Raw genomic sequence first — 18145 nt, forward strand, 5'->3', positions numbered from 1 at the left:
GCCAAAAATTACCTAAATATTTTCAGGGATCTTCAAAAAGTTGTCATACGTTCCATCAAAATGGCTTAAAATTTCGTGAGAAAATCAGAAAAATCCATCAATACTTTTAAGAAAAATTATAGCTTAAAATTTGGTTGTTTTTTTAGACATTTTTACTACCACTCAAAAAATTGTCTGAATTTTGGGCTCACAATTTTTCAAAATTTCTCAAAATACATTTTAAAGGAAATACTTGATTTTCTGTCGAAGTTCCAACACATTTTTATCGGTAACATGACAACTTATTCAAAGAAAAATGAAGATCTTCACTAAATTTTTGGCTCAAAAATTCTTTAAAATTGATCAAGAAAAATTTTCGTTGCAATATTCGAATTCTTCGTGAAATTTTAACACACTTTGACAGGTCACACGACACTTTTTCAAGAATTTTGAAAACCACAATCCAATTTTGGGCTTAAGATTCTTCAAAAATTGATCAATAAATACTTTCGTCGCAATATTTGAATTTTTCGAGAAATTTCAACGCATTTTGATAGGTCACACGACACTTTTTCGTAAACGTTGAAAACCACAATCCAATTTTGGGCACAAAATTCTTCAAAATTACTCAAAAAACATTTTTGTTAAAATATTTGAATTTTTCGAGAAATTTTGACCTAATTTGATAGGTCACGTGACAGCTCTTCAAAAATCAAAAAAATCATGACCTGATTTCGAATTCAAAATTCTTCAAAATAAATCAAGAAACATTTTCGTTGAAATATTTGAATTTTTTGGGAAATTTTGACCTTATTTTTTATTTGTTACATGACACTTTTTTTATGAAAAGCGATAATCTTCACTCAATTTTGTGCTCAAGATTCTTCAAGATTCTTAAAAAAACATATTCGTCGCCATATTTGAATTTTTCGTGAAATTTTAACACATTTTGAAAGGTCAATTGACACTTTTTCAAAAATTCCAAAAACCACGACCCAATTTTGGGCTCAAAATAGTTCAAAATCACTCAAAAACATTTTCGTTGCAATATTCGGATTTTTCGGGATATTTTGACCCAATTTGATATGTCACATGTCACCTTTTCAAAAATTTCAAAAATCATTACTCAATTTCGAGCTCTAAATTCTTCAAAATTTCTCAAAAACCATTTTCGTTACAATTTTTGAATTTTTCGCCAAAATTTTAACCTAATTTGATCGGTCACATGACATTTTTTCAAAAATACCCAAGATTGTAACCCAAGCTCGAGCTCAAAATTCTTCAAAATTGCTCAAAAAACATTTTCGTCACAATATTTGAATTTTTCGCGAAATTTTAACCTAATTTGATAGGTCACATGACACCTTTTCAAAAATCCCAAAAATCATTACACAATCTCGAGCTCACAATTCTTCAAAATTGATCAACAAACATTTTTGTTGCAATATTCGGCCTCAAAATTTTTCAAAGTCGATCAAAAAACATTTTCGTTACAATATTTGGATTTTTCGGGAAATTTTTGACCCAATTTGATATGTCACATGTGACTTTTTCAAAAATTCCAAAAACCATAACTCAATCTCGAGCTCAAAATTCTTCAAAATTGACCAACAGACATTTTTGTTGCAATATTTGAATTATTCGGGAAATTTTGACCTAATTTGATAGGTCACTTGACACTTTTTCAATGAAAAGCGAAGATCTTCATGCAATTTTGTGTTCAAAATTTTTCAAAGTCACTCAAAAAACATTTTCGTTTCAATATTTGAATTTTTTGAGAAATTTTGATTTAATTTGATAGGTCACAAGACACTTTTTCAAAAATGTCAAAAATCATGACCCTATCTCGAGCTCAAAATTTTTCAAAATTACTCAAAAAACTTTTTCGTCGCAATCTTTGAATTTTTCGCGAAATTTTAACCTAATTTGATAGGTCACATGACGCTTTTTCAAAAATGCCAAGAATCATAAATCATAACTCATAAGTAATCATAACCTAATCTCGAGCTCAAAATTTTTCAAAATTGCTCAAAAAACATTTTCGTCGCAATCTTTGAATTTTTCGCGAAATTTTAACCTAATTTGATAGGTCACATGACGCTTTTTCAAAAATGCCAAGAATCATAAATCATAACTCATAAGTAATCATAACCTAATCTGGAGCTCAAAATTCTGAAAAATCTCTCAAAAAACATTTTCGTCCCAATATTCGAATCTTTCGCAATATTTTAACCTAATTTGATGGGTCACATGACACTTTCAAAAATTCCCAAAATTGTAACCCAAGCTCAAAATGCTTCAAAATCGTTCAAAAACCATTTCCGCTGCAATATTTGAATTTTTCGCAAAATTTTAACCTACTTTGATAGGTCACATGACACTTTTTCAAAAATGCCAAAAATTATAATCATACCTAACCCAATCTTGAGCCCAAAATTCCTCAAAATTGCTCAAAAACCATTTTCGTCGCAATTTTTGAAATTTTCGCAAAATTTTAACCTAATTAAATGGGTCACGTGACACTTTTTCAAAAATGCCCAAAATCGTAACCCAAGCTCAAGCTCAAAATTCTTCAAAATTGCTCAAAAAGCATTTTCGTCACAATATTTGAATTTCTCGCGAAATTTTATCCGAATTTGATAGGTCACATGACACTTTTTCAAAAATGCCAAAAATCATAATCATAACCCAATCTTGAGTCAAAAATTCCTCAAAATTGCTCAAAAACCATTTTCGTCACATTATTTGAATTTCTCGCGAAATTTCAACCTAATTTGATAGGTCACAAGACGCTTTTTCAAAAATGCCAAGAATTATAAATCATAAGTCATAACTAAAAAGGAATCATAAGTAACCTAATCTCGAGCTCAAAATTCTTAAAAATCTCTCAAAAAATATTTTCGTCTCAATATTCGAATTTTTCGTAAAATTTTAACCTAATTGATAGGTCACACGACACTTTTTCAAAAATACCAAAAATCACAATCCAATCTCGAAGCTCAAAATTCTCTCATCTCCCTCCCTCCTTCCTCCACCACTGAAATATAAACCATCTAATTCCATTCTATCTTCACACAGGAACGTATCAATCAACATTCCGAAGAATTTTTAACGAGTTTAAAAAATCCGGACGAGTGTCAAAGATCGAAATCGACTCGAGTGATCGCGACCGTTCCTCCATTTACCAACCAACCAGCCAAATGCTACTCTCCGGCCGAGTCAAATTCGCAAGAAGTTCCTTCAGAGAAACTGTTCCTAGACATAGATCGTCTCCAAGAGAGCGGAATTTTCGACGAATTCCTCGAACACGATTTAATCGAACGCAAATCCAAAGAAACCCAAACCGAGTATTTAGTACCTTCGGAGTGCACCTCCAGCAGCGTCGGCAGCGGCAGCAGTGGGCTAGTTGACGAGTTAAATAAATTAGAAAAAATTAGACAACGAATACAGGAACGCAGCAGTCAAATCTCGACGTCAGAAAAAGACTTCACCAATACTAAACCTGTTCCTAGCTTCAACCCGAAAGAGTTATCTTATTATAAGAAACAATACGAAATACTCAAAAGTAAACTCTCAGCTTATGAAACATCCGGTGACTCGAAAATCAAACAATTGGCTAATCGACTCCATAAAGAAAACGAATTAGAAAACAGAGTCCAATATTTAACCAACCAAATATCCAAATTGGAAGCCGATATGAAGAAACTGGAGGAGGAAAAATGCGAATACGAAGAAGCTGAGAATGATACAAGGTTAAGGTGCCAAAAGTAAGTAACAATCTATAGTACTTAGTAATTAGACTTACAAGTTCTGTAAACATATCTATGGCTTCTCGCATCGGCTTTACTATAATACTCGTACTCGTACATGAACCTATACCGCCATTCTTGAAATATAAGAATAAATAGTTTCAATGTTAAATTAGAATACAAAGAAATGGGTACGCATTTATATTACCTACTTCGTGCTGCGGTTTCGCGTTCGCGATTATACCGATTACAAAGAAATTATTAGGCGTGGACGACAAAAAAAAAATAAATAATTGTTCTTTTCTCGATTCCTATACTCTTTTTTCCAACACGTACGCGTTTGAAAAATTATCACGATAAAGAGCGCAAAAGCACCGTTATATGTAGTATTTGCAGAATAGGTAATAGATACTGCGATGCTGCAAGTTTCGAAGCATAAATCTTGGGGTAGAATTTCTATAAACGATCGTTGGGCATCTGGGGCACTATTCGAGTGTACGTATCAAAATTTCAGCCTACGAGGTTGATTTGAAGGACCTCCAACGGTGACACAAAATGAGAAGGGCGAGAAAATCCATTGCTTAAAATCAAAAACCGCTAAAAAAAGAAGTGAAATATACTTTTTTGTAGGTGAGCCATTCCAAGTCAAATCAGCCTCGATTTTATCCCCCTGGAGAAGGTGGGGTAATTGGGGTGATTTTTTTCCAATAATTGAAATTTATCGTCGTGAAGCCCCCCTTTGGAGTTTACAGTTTTCTATGTTTCAAAAATAATGTTGAAATTGGTTTCAAAAATATCTGCCAAAAATTTGAAATTTTTCGTGATGAAATTCACATAACCATTTGGGGGCAAAGTCTCAAAATTTTGACCAAAATGTGAAAAAATTTCAAATACTGTTTGACTTATCGTTTTATACGTTTCCAAGAGCGCTGAATACGAATATTTACTCGTTTTTTTGCTTCCACCTCTCCAATGCCCTCATATTGAAAACAAAAATTGAACTCATTTTATTTGAAACCACCAACACCCCACCCCCTCCCTCTTCCATTGTTCGCCCAAATTTTAATAATTTTTTCGATCCTGCTCCTCGAACGACCCCAACGACTTCCCAAAATTTCCTATAAATTGAAAAAATTGTACGAAAGTTGATCCATTGGTAAAAGGCATAAGTATTAAAAATATTTAGTTTTTTTTCAAATTATGATAAACTATAGTCGGGGAGCCCACTTAAGGATCCATTGACCCCCCTCCCTCGATCCTCCGGTTCAACTTTTTTCTAAAGCTGTCAAAAATTTCAAGTGCTAAAGTGCGTTTTTCGATTTTTGGTGAATTTTTAAAAATCAAATTTAGGTCAAAAATGAGAAAAAAATCAAAATTTTACCAAATTGACCCAGAAAGCTGAAGTTTGGGATATAACCTAATTTCGACATGTCAAATCGATTGGAAACTGTTTCAGACCGTTTTGAGCAGTTCAGGAGCCTCCAGGAGATTTTTGGAACTCGAAATTCCCCCAAAATTTCATCAAATGGAGTTGGATAGCCGAAATTTACTCTGCAAACTAATTTCAATACGCTACGAAGTCAACTGCAGAGAGATTTCAAGTCATTTTGGAGCCTCCAGCGATTTATTGAAAATTACTGGAGCCTCCAGTAGATTTTTAAAATTTGAAATTTCCCCAACATGTCATCAAACGAAGATAGAAAGTCGAAATTCATTCTGCAAACTAATTTCAGTACGCTACGAAGTCGACTGATGATGGATTTCAAGTCGTTTTGGAGCCTCCAGCGACTTTTTGAAAGGTCATATGGCGTTTTTTGGAAAATTGAAATTTCCAAAAAGTAGCTGGAAGCTTCAAAACCATTTGAAACCACCATGTAGTCGACTTCATATCGCATTGAAATTAGTTTGCGAAGTAAACTCCTGCTTGCCAACTCCATTTGGTAAAATGTTGCGGGAGTTTCAAGTTTCAAAAATGTACTAGAGGCTCCAGTAATTTTAAAAAAGTCGCTGGAGGCTCCAAAATGACTTGAACACACCTGAAGTCGTCTTCGGAGGGTGTTAAAATTGGAGTGTAGAGTAAATTTCAGCTTTCCATCTCCATTTTGATGTGATTTTGTAAAAATTTAAAGTTTAAAAAATCTGCTGGAGGCTCCAGTAATTTTCAAAAAATTGCTGGAGGCTCCAAAACGACTTGAAATCCTCCTGCGGTTGACTTCGTAGCGTATTGAAATTAGTTTGCAGAGTAAATTTCGGCTATCCAACTCCATTTGATGACATTTTGTGGGAATTTCGAGTTCCAAAAATCTGCTGGAGGCTCCAGAACTGCTCAAAACGGTTTGAAACATTTTCCAATCGATTTGGCGTGTCGAAAATAGGACATATACCAAATTTCAGCTTTCTTGGTCAATTTGGTAAAATTTTGATTTTTTCCCTCATTTTTGACCTAAATTTAATTTTCAATAATTCACCAAAAAATATCGAAAAACGCACTTTAGCACTTGAAATTTTGACAGGTGATGAATTTTTGCCTGATCTTTCAATCAACCTCTAAACAATTTAAAAAATTTCGAGCAAGTCTCATGTTGGAACGCAAAATCTGCGATTTCGACTGACCTATCAATCAAAGTGGCCGCCATTTTGTAAGTAAGGCGACTTTTTTTTTTGAATACAAGGGCTAGAAATGTTCCGTACAATTAGGACTCCCCCTTTAAGAAAAAAGTTATCCCAGAGGATCGACGGGGGGGGGGGGTGCAATAGATCCTTATGTGGGCTCCCCTATGTTGCACGATATTTGGCTGATTTCAAGTTGTTGACCAAAATTGGGTAGAGTGAGGGGGGAGGGGAGGATAAAAACCGCTGAACTTGAAAATTTTTTTGATTTTTTTTCTTCAAATTTTGAAATGACAGCTTCAAAATTGGCCAAATTTTTGAAAATTTTGTTTTCAAAATAAGTTCAACTTTGAAGTTATGAAATTTTTGGTAACTATGAACTTTTGTCATTTTTGGCAACTTTGAATAACATTTTTCATTCAATGTGGATACTTACAAGGGGAATTTTTTGAGCTCCCTATCTCCAATATTTGAGTTAAAAACTCCATAGTGACCAAAACTTCAGATGCTGAGGCTCATTTTCAAATTTTTAGTGAAATTTTAAAATTCAAAAAAGCTGTTTTATTTTTCATGAAAACGTGGATTTTTTGAGCAAAGTAAACCATTTTGAAATCTGAATAATTCATTCAATTCGACTCTCACACATCAGAAAGTAGTAGTTTTGGGCTATTCTGAAGCCTTCAGAGATTTTTTCAATTTTCTGCAGAAATTAATCTGTCTTGAAAGGTCAAAAATGAACATTTTTTTGAGGGTGTTTATAATTTTGAAAATCTACGACAAAGAGTTCAAAAGTAAATTTTTAATCAATTCAAAAACTCAAAATTCAAAAAAAATCAGATTTTCAGAAAGGCAGAGCCTCGTGCTTACTTACTTACCTACTAACTCAATTTTTTCCAAAAAAATAACTTCATAATGAAAAAGCACAAAAAAGTGACCAAAAAAGTGAAAAAACGAGAGCAAAACATTACAATGCAAAATAATCCACTCAAATAAACTGAACATTACAAATTGAAATAGAAAGTTGAACTATATTTTTCAACTTTTTGTCATTTTTGGCAACCAAACCAAAATTTTTGAAGGTAACTTCCAACAAAAAAAAAAAAAAAATGGAAAAAAGTGAGCCTAACAATTTTAGGAAAAGAAAGCGATTTTTATAATTTCTGGCACAAAAGCGAAACTTTTGGTCTATTTTAAAAATTGGAACTTTTTGGAATTTTTTGCAAAAAAAAATCAAAGAAATGAGAATTTTCAACAATTTTTAGCAAAAAGCAGGATTTTGGGAAAATTATTAGCAAAAACGTGACACTTTTAGGAGATTTTTGAAGCAAAAAAAAAAAAACTTTTGGGTAATTCGGGCTCGAACGTCTTATAATTCCTCCAAAAAAAGTACATACCTTTGGTGGCCAAAAATTTTCAGAGAATGAATCGAAAAAATTACGTACAAAAAGTGAACAACGCAAAAAAAAATCCTCCCTCAAAAAAAAAAACAGAACATCCAGAATTGAATATACCTAATGTAAAAAAAATTACCAAAATAAAACAAGTTCAGTATGAAACTCGATCAAGCCTTCGTTAATGTACGTAGCAAAGGGAAGCACTTTAGAACAATTTTTGTCAAACGTGAGACTATTTTGGAACCTTTGGTAAAAAAGAGCGAGACTTTTTGGCAATTAAAGCACGATTTTTGGCAAAAAATGAGACGTTCACAATTATTGAAAAGTATTGAGACTTACTTAGGTATTGAAATTGTTCTCAAAAATTGAATTTTTTGATAAATCTGACAAAAAAATGAAAAAACGATACTTTTTGCTATTTTTGGCAGAAAGCAAAATTTTGACAATAGGTAATTTCAGCAAAAAAAACGAAACTTTCCAACAATTTTTAGAAAAACAATGAGACTTTCCAAGTTTTTTTTCAAGTACCCGGATAAAACAATTTTGGCAAAAAAACAAACGAAACTTCTTGTCAATTTTAGGCAAAAAAGTGTTTGTTTTTGTAAGAAATTGCATTCAAAAATACCAAAAAGCACAAAATTTTGGCGTTGAAATTGAAACTTCTTATATTGAAAATGATTTTTTTGTAAGTACCTCACAAATTGATAAATTTTCTAAAGCTTTCACTCTAGTTTCACTCGGAAAAATCGAAAATGTTCTGCGCTCTTTTTGGATTTGATTTTCAAAGGCCAAGCGAATAAAAAAAAACATGAAAAATAACATGAAAAAAATTCTGAATTTTGGATTTTCTATTTCAGTCGTATAAGTTACTTACCAACCTTGCAATAGAACAATTCGAATTTTTTGTCGAGTTTAAAAACAACGCTTTTGAAGTTTTGAACATATGTACATATAAAATTATTCAACATTTTAATCTTTGTTTATAGTTTCCAACTCCCTCCTCCAAAAAATTTGTTCAAACCACATCTGGCTAATTACTAATTAGCATGAAAAATACTGGAAAGGGAGGAGGGTCTGGGGTAAATATTTGAGAAAATCTGGCGGGGGGGGACCATCCCCACTCAAACCTCTCAAAAATCAAATTCAATGCCAAATCAAGACAAGTCTGATCTACCTATTTCTTCGTCTTGCTCTTCACTTGACTGAGTAAATTTCTTTAAAATTCGAAGATCTGGCAACATTGTAAAGTTTCAAAGGGAAGATAAGATAAAGTCAGTGAGATAACAGGAAATTCAAGAGACAGAATAAGTCAAAATTATAAAACGTCAAATAGTCAAAAAATTCATAAAAAATCAACCAAAGTCTGATAGAAAATTTGATTGTTTTCTAAATCAAATTCTGAGTATTTCTGTCACTGTCTTCCGCTGAATATCTCAGGTCAATGACCAGACATGTCTACATAAATATCAAATTCAATACAAAATTACAAAAGACAAAAGTACAATGGCCAAATAGGCAAATAACAATAGATCTGTCAATTTTGAGGGAAGGGAGGTTGACAAAATATTCGCTCAAAATGTAAAAAAAAACAAAAAAAAAACTCAAAATCATTACAACCTTTAGTCTTGTTAAAATAGATATAGTCCGGCATATGACAATAGGAGCAATTGCACCCCCCCCCCCCGCCGATCCTCCGGGACAACATTTTTCTTAAAGGGGACATCCTAAGGAACATTTTAATGCAAAGTTGCCAAAAAAAAAGTTGGCCTTACTTACAAAATGGCGGCCATTTTGATTGACAGGTCAGCCGAAATCGCAGATTTTGCATTTTAACATAGGACTTGCAGAAACTTTTTCAAACTTTACAAAGGTAGATCGAAAAATCATGCAAAAATTTATCACCTGTCAAAATTTCAAGTGCTAAAGTGCGTATTTCGATTTTTGGTGAATTTTTGAAAATCGAATTTAGGCCAAAAATGAGGGAAAAAATCAAAATTTTACCAAATTGACCAAGAAAGCTGAAATTTGGGATATACCCTATTTTCGACACGCCAAAGCGAATGGAAACGGTTTCAACACGTTTTGAGCAGTTCTGGAGCCTCCAGCAGATTTTTGAAACTCGAAATTCCCACAAAATTCCATCAAATTGGAGTTGTAAAGCTAAAATTCATTCTAAAAACTAGTTTCAATACGCTACGAAGTACTGCAGGTGAATTTCAAGTTGTTTTGGAGCCTCCAGCGACTTTTTGAAAATTCCTAAAGCCTCCAGCCGATTTATGAACTTTAAATTTTCACAAAATTTCATCAAATAGAGATGGAAAGCTGAAATTTACTCTACACTCCAATTTTAACACCCTCGGAAGACGACTTTAGGTGGGTTCAAGTAATTTTAGGGCCACCAGCGACTTTTTTTGAAAATTACTGGAGCCTCTAGCAGATTTTTGGAACTTTAAATTTTCACAAAATTTCATCAAATTCATATGGAGATGGAAAGCTGAAATTTATTCCACACTTCAATTTTAACACCCTCTGAAGACGATTTCAGGTGGGTTCAAGTCATTTTAGGGCCTCCAGCGACTTTTTTTTGAAAATTACTGGAGCCTCTAGCAGATTTTTGGAACTTTAAATTTTCACAAAATTTCATCAAATTCAGATGGAGATGGAAAGCTGAAATTTATTCCACACTTCAATTTTAACACTCTCTGAAGACGATTTCAGGTGGGTTCAAGTCATTTTAGGGCCTCCAGCGACTTTTTTTGAAAATTACTGGAGCCTCTAGCAGATTTTTGGAACTTTAAATTTTCACAAAATTTCATCAAATGGAGATGGAAAGCTGAAATTTATTCCACACTTCAATTTTAACACCCTCTGAAGACGATTTCAGATGGGTTCAAGTCATTTTAGGACCTCCAGCGACTTTTTTGAAAATTACTGGAGCCTCCAGTAGATTTTTGAAACTTGAAATTTCCCCAACATTAATTTATCAAATGGAGTTTGCAAGCTGAAATTTACTTCGCAGACTACATGGTGGTTTCAAATGGTTTTGAAGCTTCCAGCTACTTTCAGGAAATTTCAATTTTCCAAAAAAACGTCATACATACAACCTTTCAAAAAGTTGCTGGAGGCTCCAAAAAGACTTGAAATTCACCAAGTCAACTTCGTAGCGTATTGAAATTAGTGTGCAGAATGAATTTCGACTCTCCATCTTGGTTTGATAACATTTTGGGAAAATTTCAAGTTTCAAAAATCTACTGGAGGCTCCACTAATTTTCAAAAAAGTCGTTGAGGGCTCTAAAATGACTTGAAATCCACCAGAAGTCGTTTTCAGAGGGTGTTAAAATTGGAGTGTAGAGTAAATGTCAGCTTTCCATCTCTATTTGATGAAATTTTGTAAAAATTTAAAGTTCATAAATCTCCTGGAGGCTTTAGGAATTTTCAAAAAGTCGCTGGAGGCTCCAAAACAACTTGAAATTCACCTGCAGTACTTCGTAGCGTATTGAAACTAGTTTTTAGAATGAATTTTAGCTTTACAACTCCAATTTGATGGAATTTTGTGGGAATTTCGAGTTTAAAAAATCTGCTGGAGGCTCCAGAACTGCTCAAAACGGGTTGAAACCGTTTCCAGTCGCTTTGGCATGTCGAAAATAGGGTATATCCCAAATTTCAGCTTTCTTGGTCAATTTGGTAAAATTTTGATTTTTTCCCTCATTTTTGGCCTAAATTCGATTTTCAAAAATTCACCAAAAATCGAAAAACGCACTTTAGCACTTGAAATTTGGACAGGTTATAAATTTTTGCATGATCTTTCGATCTACCTTTGTAAAGTTTGAAAAAGTTTGTGCAAGTCCTATGTTGAAACGCAAAATCTGCGATTTCGGCTGACCTGTCAATCAAACTGGCCGCCATTTTGTAAGTAAGGCCAACTTTTTTTTTGGCAACTTTGCATTAAAATGTTCCTTAGGATGTCCCCTTTAAGAAAAATGTTATCCCGGAGGATCGGCGGGGGGGGGGTGCAATTACTCCTATTGTCATATGCCGGACTAATACTGAAAAAACAAAATAAGTAAATGGAGTAATTTTCCAACAAATTGTTCAACCCTGAGACAAGGTAGCAAACGATGATGAAGGAAGATTCATACTACGAATTTCGAAACTAAAATCATGATCATTTCTGCATTTTGGGTTGTTAATCGATCAAATTACAAGTGAGGTTGGCATTGAATTAGGAAAATGAATTGAACAAACTGAAAGGAACTTCGTTATTGGAACCGGTGGATGTTGGAAAACTTGGAAATAAGCTATTATTTTGTTACATTACTTTTCTTGAACATACCTAATATCTAGGATTCTACGATCAACTCACAACAAATATCGGGAATAGAAAGCTTCATAAAACACTTAATAGATATTGGAATTCTAAAATCAACAATCTCAATCTCTGTAAAGTTCATTCATCTCACTTCATGAGCATTTGTATTTGAAGTTGACCAAACATCATGGAACGAATAATAATTAGAACTGGACTTACCGAAATTAATACTGCAAGTGGATAAATGATGACATTTTGATGATTAAATAACACAATAATTCGAACTAATTCACACCTTTTCACTCTTTTATCTGATTCCGGTGAACACAAACACTTTTGTGAAAACAACCGCGAGAGATTCTACGATCAAAGATAATCAGAACTTACACACTTACTGATAATAGTTGGATAGCATAGAACTCGAGTAATTATACAAAATTATAAAATAATCCGAACTTATTCGCACATTTCCATTAAAATATCAAATAATTTATGAATCACCAACATCCAACTGCGGCCATTACGAAAAAACGAGCAAAACTAAACAAAGTTTCCAAATTTTGATCCCATTGATCCCAGATTCCAAGAAAAGATAGTAAACAAAAGCTCCCCAGGGCTGCCAACTTCAGAACACATACCTTATTAAAATTTTACCAATTTTTAAAATTAATTTAAATTAAAATTATTTTAATTAATTAATTAATTAATTTGATTATTCTCTTAAAATATACTCAGATAATTTTACATTCATGTTTACAGATTGGAGGTGAAATTATACGCACTGGCGGAGAAAAAAAACGACCTGCAGTTCCAACTCCAGCAACACATAAGGATCGTCTCAAACTTGAGAAACACTCTAACCGAGCTCGAAAAAAAGAAAGAAGAAGCTTACGAAAAATCCTACCACATGGAAATGACCGTAAACGATCTAGAAGAACGTAATTTCGAATTAGAAGAACGCGAAATGGATATTCGATTCAGACTTCAAGTTCTAGAATCGGTGATCCCAGCTCTAATCGTATGGAACATGTACGTTTGTTTGAAATTCTTCGAAAAATACCTAAATTCGCACAGATTAGTACCTTCGAACGCTCTTCCTCAACCCACCACCGATACATCTCCATCATCAGTTCCTAATAATAAATTAGAAAATCAAAACGACCAATTAAGAAACTACGTTCGTAAATTAGAACGAGACCTACTCGATAAAGAAAACGTAATCGAAAAACTAAAAGATTACGAATCCGAATTACGTACCAGGATATTCGAACTGGAAGAAAAAGTCAAGTATTTGAAATCGAATCAAAACACAGCTTGGTACAAAGCTCCGAAAACAAATAGTCGAATGCACGAACTAGAACTAAAAGAAGAAGTCTACGTACAAACTTTACAACAAGCTGATGAAATGATTACCGATATGGAGAACAATTTTAAGAAAAAATTACTAGAGATGGAGAACGCATTGACCGATAAAGGATGGAAATTGGAGGAATGCGAACGGAAATTAGCAGCTGTTTCGCTGGCTCGAGAAATGGAGACTCATTTATTGGATAAAGTGCATAATTTAGAAACCGAGATTATTCTATTGAAACAAGTCATTAGGTCTAAAGAAGAGGAAAAGTATGCTTGGTTAGAGAATGAGAAATGCTTGAAAGAGGAACTGGAGAATCTGAATGCTTCGTTGATGCTAATCAAGCAAAATGAACAAGATGTGAAGAGTAAATTAGAACAAGTACGAAATACTGCCAAAGAACAAAAAGAAGAACTGGTCTACAAAGAGAAATTAATGCACGATACTGAAAATAATTATACGAATCAAGTGAGGGTTTTTTTCAATATTAATAAATGAATGGTTGAGTTGATTGTAAAGACGAATGAACTGTTTTTATTTTTTTTTATTTTAAATGTTACAGATAAAACAATTGGAAAAAAGAATTCAACGTTTGACTCGTGAAATAGAAAACCACGAAGTTACTAACAGCGAATTAAAAGAAGAAGTCGATACTTTAGAAGTAAAAATTAATTATTATTTATACCCAATGTTCGATCTTATACCATTTAAATACTTAATTAATAATCTAAATATCTCGATCAATTACAGGGAGCCATCTGCGAATTAAATCTAACTCTGGATCACGAAAAAGACGAAAAAGAAAAAATGCTCGTTAAATTCAGACAAGAGCTGGCGATGAAACAACAAGAAATCGACTCGTTGAAAAGACTATCCCAAGATATGACTGCTATTAGCACTGCCCAAGAAATAAGTCTGTTGCAAAATGATAATAAACCAAAGTCCGGTCCCATTTTACCGAATAAATATTGCGGCACATTGCCAAAAATCATCGGTGCGAGTGAAAAACACGAGCACAACAAAAACGACGCTGTTCGATTACAGAATAACAAATACAAATACATGGTACATATAAAAAAATTTATCGATTGATTTACGACTAGCTACAGCTCGAGCGTATTTAATTACTTCGTAATGTATTTTTTCACAGGCTGGTAAAAATAATGGTAAAAGTGAATCATCAGCTCATGTGATTCGGCATAAAGATCGTTACACAATTTTGCTGAAACCATTACCAGTAGAAAATTATTCCAATTTTGAAGTAAGTGTTTGAAGAACATCGACGTAGAAAATTTTACTATCAGAATCGAAGATTTTAATACTAAATTCGTCGTTATTTTCAGATCTCAGTGAACAATAACCAAACAACGACCAGTAACCTCAGAAATGCGAAATTATTGGGAAATATAATGAAAAATGATACGATATCGTTAACGGTGAAACCGATCTAGTGCCATAAAATGGACAAACGTGTCATCGAAATGTATTTCAATGTAAACAATGTGTTTCTAGTCTTCCAAAACCGTAATTTTTTTCTCACGAAATCAAAAACATCAATTTAATCAAAATAATTAATCAACTTTCGCGCATTTGTAATTTAATGTAACGTTTTGTTTTTACTTTTGTATAATTGTATGTCGTAAGTTTTACCTTTTGCCACCAATCAACTTATTGTAATGTTAAAATAAACGTAAATTTTTTTTTCAGTTTCATTTTTCATCTCAACTCTGTGATACAGGAATGAAAATTACAACACGATTTCATCACAAGAAGTCAATTTTTTAATCATTTAGAATTGAAAACTAATCGTAACAAAATAGTATATAAAATTTGGCTAAAAAAAGAACGATCGATCGATCAACGTCCGATGAATAATATTCTCAAAATAGATATTTCGAACGTATCGAAGAAAAATTAATACAACTATGTACATGATAAATACAAAGAGAAGAAATTTCATACACATTCGTCGACTTGGAAATGAAATAATTTAAAAAGTAAAGCACATAGAAGAAATAAAATCGAACAAGCATGCACGATATCTCTACGTAGAGAGTCATAATAGCTTAAAAGACGAATTAGTAACGCGAAATTAAAACTAGGGAGAACGAAAAGTGACCCTTAATAAAGCTTAAAACGAAGATACACGATACACATATAAAATCACAATACACAATTAAATAATCGACAGAACGATAAAAAAAAATAAATAATTTTTCATAGAGCAAGCCATGGATGATATCGTAATGATATTTTACTACGATCACCGTAGTCGTAATTTAATTCGGTACCCGGTTGGATATCTTCATTGGCAATTAGTACTAACCTAGGAGTACCGTTTATTTCCATCGTTCGAGTGATCAAGTTACCATTTTTCGAATGATTTATCAATCTACCCAAACGATTAGTTTCTCGAGTAGCGTCAACGCTGCAAAATGAATCAAATTTTAGTACAATATAGGTAAGTTTAGATCGACGAACTCGAGATGGAGATTACGTACCAATACGCTTTGTTTTTATATTTAAAATAATACATGTAGCATCCGACGTTGTCGAAATGAGAATAAATAGCTTCGCGACGTTTGGCTTCTTCGATATCGACGAGATCACCAGCGTATTCGACAACAAAGTCGCCTTTTTTTAGAGCTCTTATCGTTATTACTCCTCGTCCTTTACCGTCGAAAAACTTGACCTTTAAGATTCGAATTAATCAGTACAGTGTAGAACGATTTCGAGTGTTTTTTAGATTTAAAAATAAATATTACTTTCAGATCATCTTCTTGATTGCTTAGAATAGCTTTTTCGATCGTTTTACGTTTTTCTTCCTGAACAGCCCTTTTGGTTTTACGAATACTTTTTCTAACTGGGAAAAAATGCGTCAACGTGCAAGTCGACGATTTAACGGATTCTACAGATTTTGGAATCTGAAAAAATAACGGTTTTTATTTCGAGAGAAATTTGTTTGTTTGTTTTTTGAATTATACGTACCATGATTATTACACTGTACGTAGATTTGGGCAGTTATCAGGTTGTCAGGAACACAACATTCAGTCTTATTTGTTTTTTGAAATGAAATCAGCTAATATGGTAACATAACGATCTGTAAATCATGAGATAACATTGCATTGTTTTATTTTTTTTAATTTCAAGACCCAAATACGTAAGATATTGAGAATTTAGAAACAGTAACGTTACCTTTCATCGTAGAAAATGGTGTTTCATCAATCTATCTGTCAGAAGAACTGTTCTTAGATACATTTTCATCGGTTATACGTTGAGAAATTTGAAATCTGCGAGGAAAATAACGAAGGATGGATAAGTATTGAATAAAAATAGTGCTGATAATAGGAGCAACAAACACATCAAATTGTTGAGTAAAATGCTTACCTTCGATGAGTTTATGTTTCTGTACAATTTCAGTTACAATGAAACAATAGAAAGACGCCACAATTTCCTAGAACGTTCGTATAAACTGAATAATATTACTCACAATGCAGGAAAAAATTGATTACCTCAACGATTGAAATTTAATGAAAAAGCACAGCTGGATGGAAGAAGAATAAATAAAATAACTAAAGCGGATTAAATTGACCAAAATGTAACGACTTTTTCTGCATCTGCTAGTTTGCTGCAAACGAAAATTAATTCCATGTTTTTCGGAATTTTTCTCCAAGTCCAAATTTTTTTTGAAGATTTTTTTCAGTTTCAAAACATTGATAAGTTAACGACCAATCACAATGCTTGAAAATGAGCCAGTGTGACTTTTCGTCAAATTGTCATATATCGTTCTATGGTTCTGATTGGTTGTTTTTGTCGATGAAAAAGGTATTTTGATTGGTCGCTGAAGAGTGTGATAAGGATAAAAAAAACGGTTGAACGAACTTTTATTTTAAATTTTACATTTTAATTTAGTAATTTCCTCCATCTTTAAGAATTCTTAGTTATTAGTAAGTCTTTAACTTGATAGTCAAAGATCTGTAGAGTTGAGACTGAGAGATCAAAATGATCCAATCAATATCGAGATAAAGAAATTAAAACATTTTATTTTTGTTTACAGTATAAAATAATAACACAAAAAAATGACTTCTGAATCAAATTTGTCTACAATTATCTACAATTTACAATCGACAATAATAAAAAAATATTTCATCACTGAAGAAAAATATAATTATTAATAGGAACTTCAATATTTTATTTATACAAAAATAAATCTAATTTCATTTTCAATCAAATTCTAATTATAAACTTATACAATACCTACATATAATTCGTAGGTAGCATCAAAATGAAAAAAGAAATTCATACTTTATTATACAGGTATATAATTATAAAAAAAAAAAAAGGAGAAAAATACTGAAAATCAATTTCATCAACTCGATCAAATTAAAAAAAAGTTATTAGCTAATTTAAAATTAAAACAATCGTACTTGACTTCGGCTGCACAATGTTCTGTCATTCTCGTTTACATTTCACGTAGGTAGGTAGTAGGTACTTGGTAAAGTTGCACTATTTCCAATCGGTGCTAAAACCTGAAAAAAATAATAATTTTACTCAAAATAATTCAACGATAGATATCTACTTCGTAGTATTCTGTATCCAACCATTGATATGAGCTAGGGTTATGGTTAATAAAATAATAATGTTAAATCAAACCAGATGAATCGAAATCGAATACCTTCGGTTTTCTTAAAAATTGATTATGGAAACACAGGTAAGCTTTGTAAGTAAGTAGGAAGAAGAGGTAGAGAAACAC

The 18145-nt window shown here is 32.6% G+C and overlaps 2 protein-coding genes and 1 long non-coding RNA gene across 4 annotated transcripts in view; 1 reads left to right on the forward strand and 2 right to left on the reverse strand.

The window, feature by feature from the left end:
* Positions 1-12416, reverse strand: part of LOC135846898 (uncharacterized) — a 170540-nt gene extending 158124 nt beyond the window's left edge. Inside the window, exon 1 of the long non-coding RNA XR_010559032.1 lies at positions 12261-12416. This is a non-coding gene — a long non-coding RNA (uncharacterized LOC135846898). The remainder of the gene's footprint in view (positions 1-12260) is intronic.
* Positions 1-15095, forward strand: part of LOC135846792 (uncharacterized) — a 186732-nt gene extending 171637 nt beyond the window's left edge. For both annotated transcript variants that reach the window (XM_065366077.1, XM_065366085.1), the window contains 6 exons: positions 3058-3746; positions 12801-13860; positions 13955-14053; positions 14143-14457; positions 14543-14653; positions 14736-15095. In XM_065366077.1, coding sequence (XP_065222149.1) covers positions 3058-3746; positions 12801-13860; positions 13955-14053; positions 14143-14457; positions 14543-14653; positions 14736-14843 — 2382 coding nt within the window. In that variant the 3' untranslated portion in view covers positions 14844-15095. The remainder of the gene's footprint in view (positions 1-3057; positions 3747-12800; positions 13861-13954; positions 14054-14142; positions 14458-14542; positions 14654-14735) is intronic.
* A 55-nt stretch (positions 15096-15150) lies between these two features.
* Positions 15151-17093, reverse strand: LOC135846878 (N-lysine methyltransferase KMT5A-like). The gene is made up of 6 exons (XM_065366227.1): positions 16780-17093; positions 16588-16682; positions 16381-16492; positions 16158-16316; positions 15894-16084; positions 15151-15820 (listed from the first exon to the last, which is right to left on the reverse strand). Exons 3-6 carry the CDS (start codon positions 16381-16383, stop codon positions 15610-15612), a joined length of 564 nt encoding a protein of 187 aa, XP_065222299.1. The 5' UTR covers positions 16384-16492; positions 16588-16682; positions 16780-17093; the 3' UTR covers positions 15151-15609.
* Positions 17094-18145: the final 1052 nt, after the last annotated feature.

Source organism: Planococcus citri, chromosome 1 (genome assembly GCF_950023065.1).
Source record: "Planococcus citri chromosome 1, ihPlaCitr1.1, whole genome shotgun sequence".
NCBI lineage: Eukaryota > Metazoa > Arthropoda > Insecta > Hemiptera > Pseudococcidae > Planococcus > Planococcus citri.

Coding starts and splice junctions, on each gene's coding strand:
- LOC135846878 (XM_065366227.1), bottom strand. Junction 16,085..16,157: donor ATCAAGAAGATGATCTGAAA/GTAATATTTATT, acceptor CGAATCTTAAAG/GTCAAGTTTTTCGACGGTAA. Junction 15,821..15,893: donor TATAAAAACAAAGCGTATTG/GTACGTAATCTC, acceptor TTCATTTTGCAG/CGTTGACGCTACTCGAGAAA.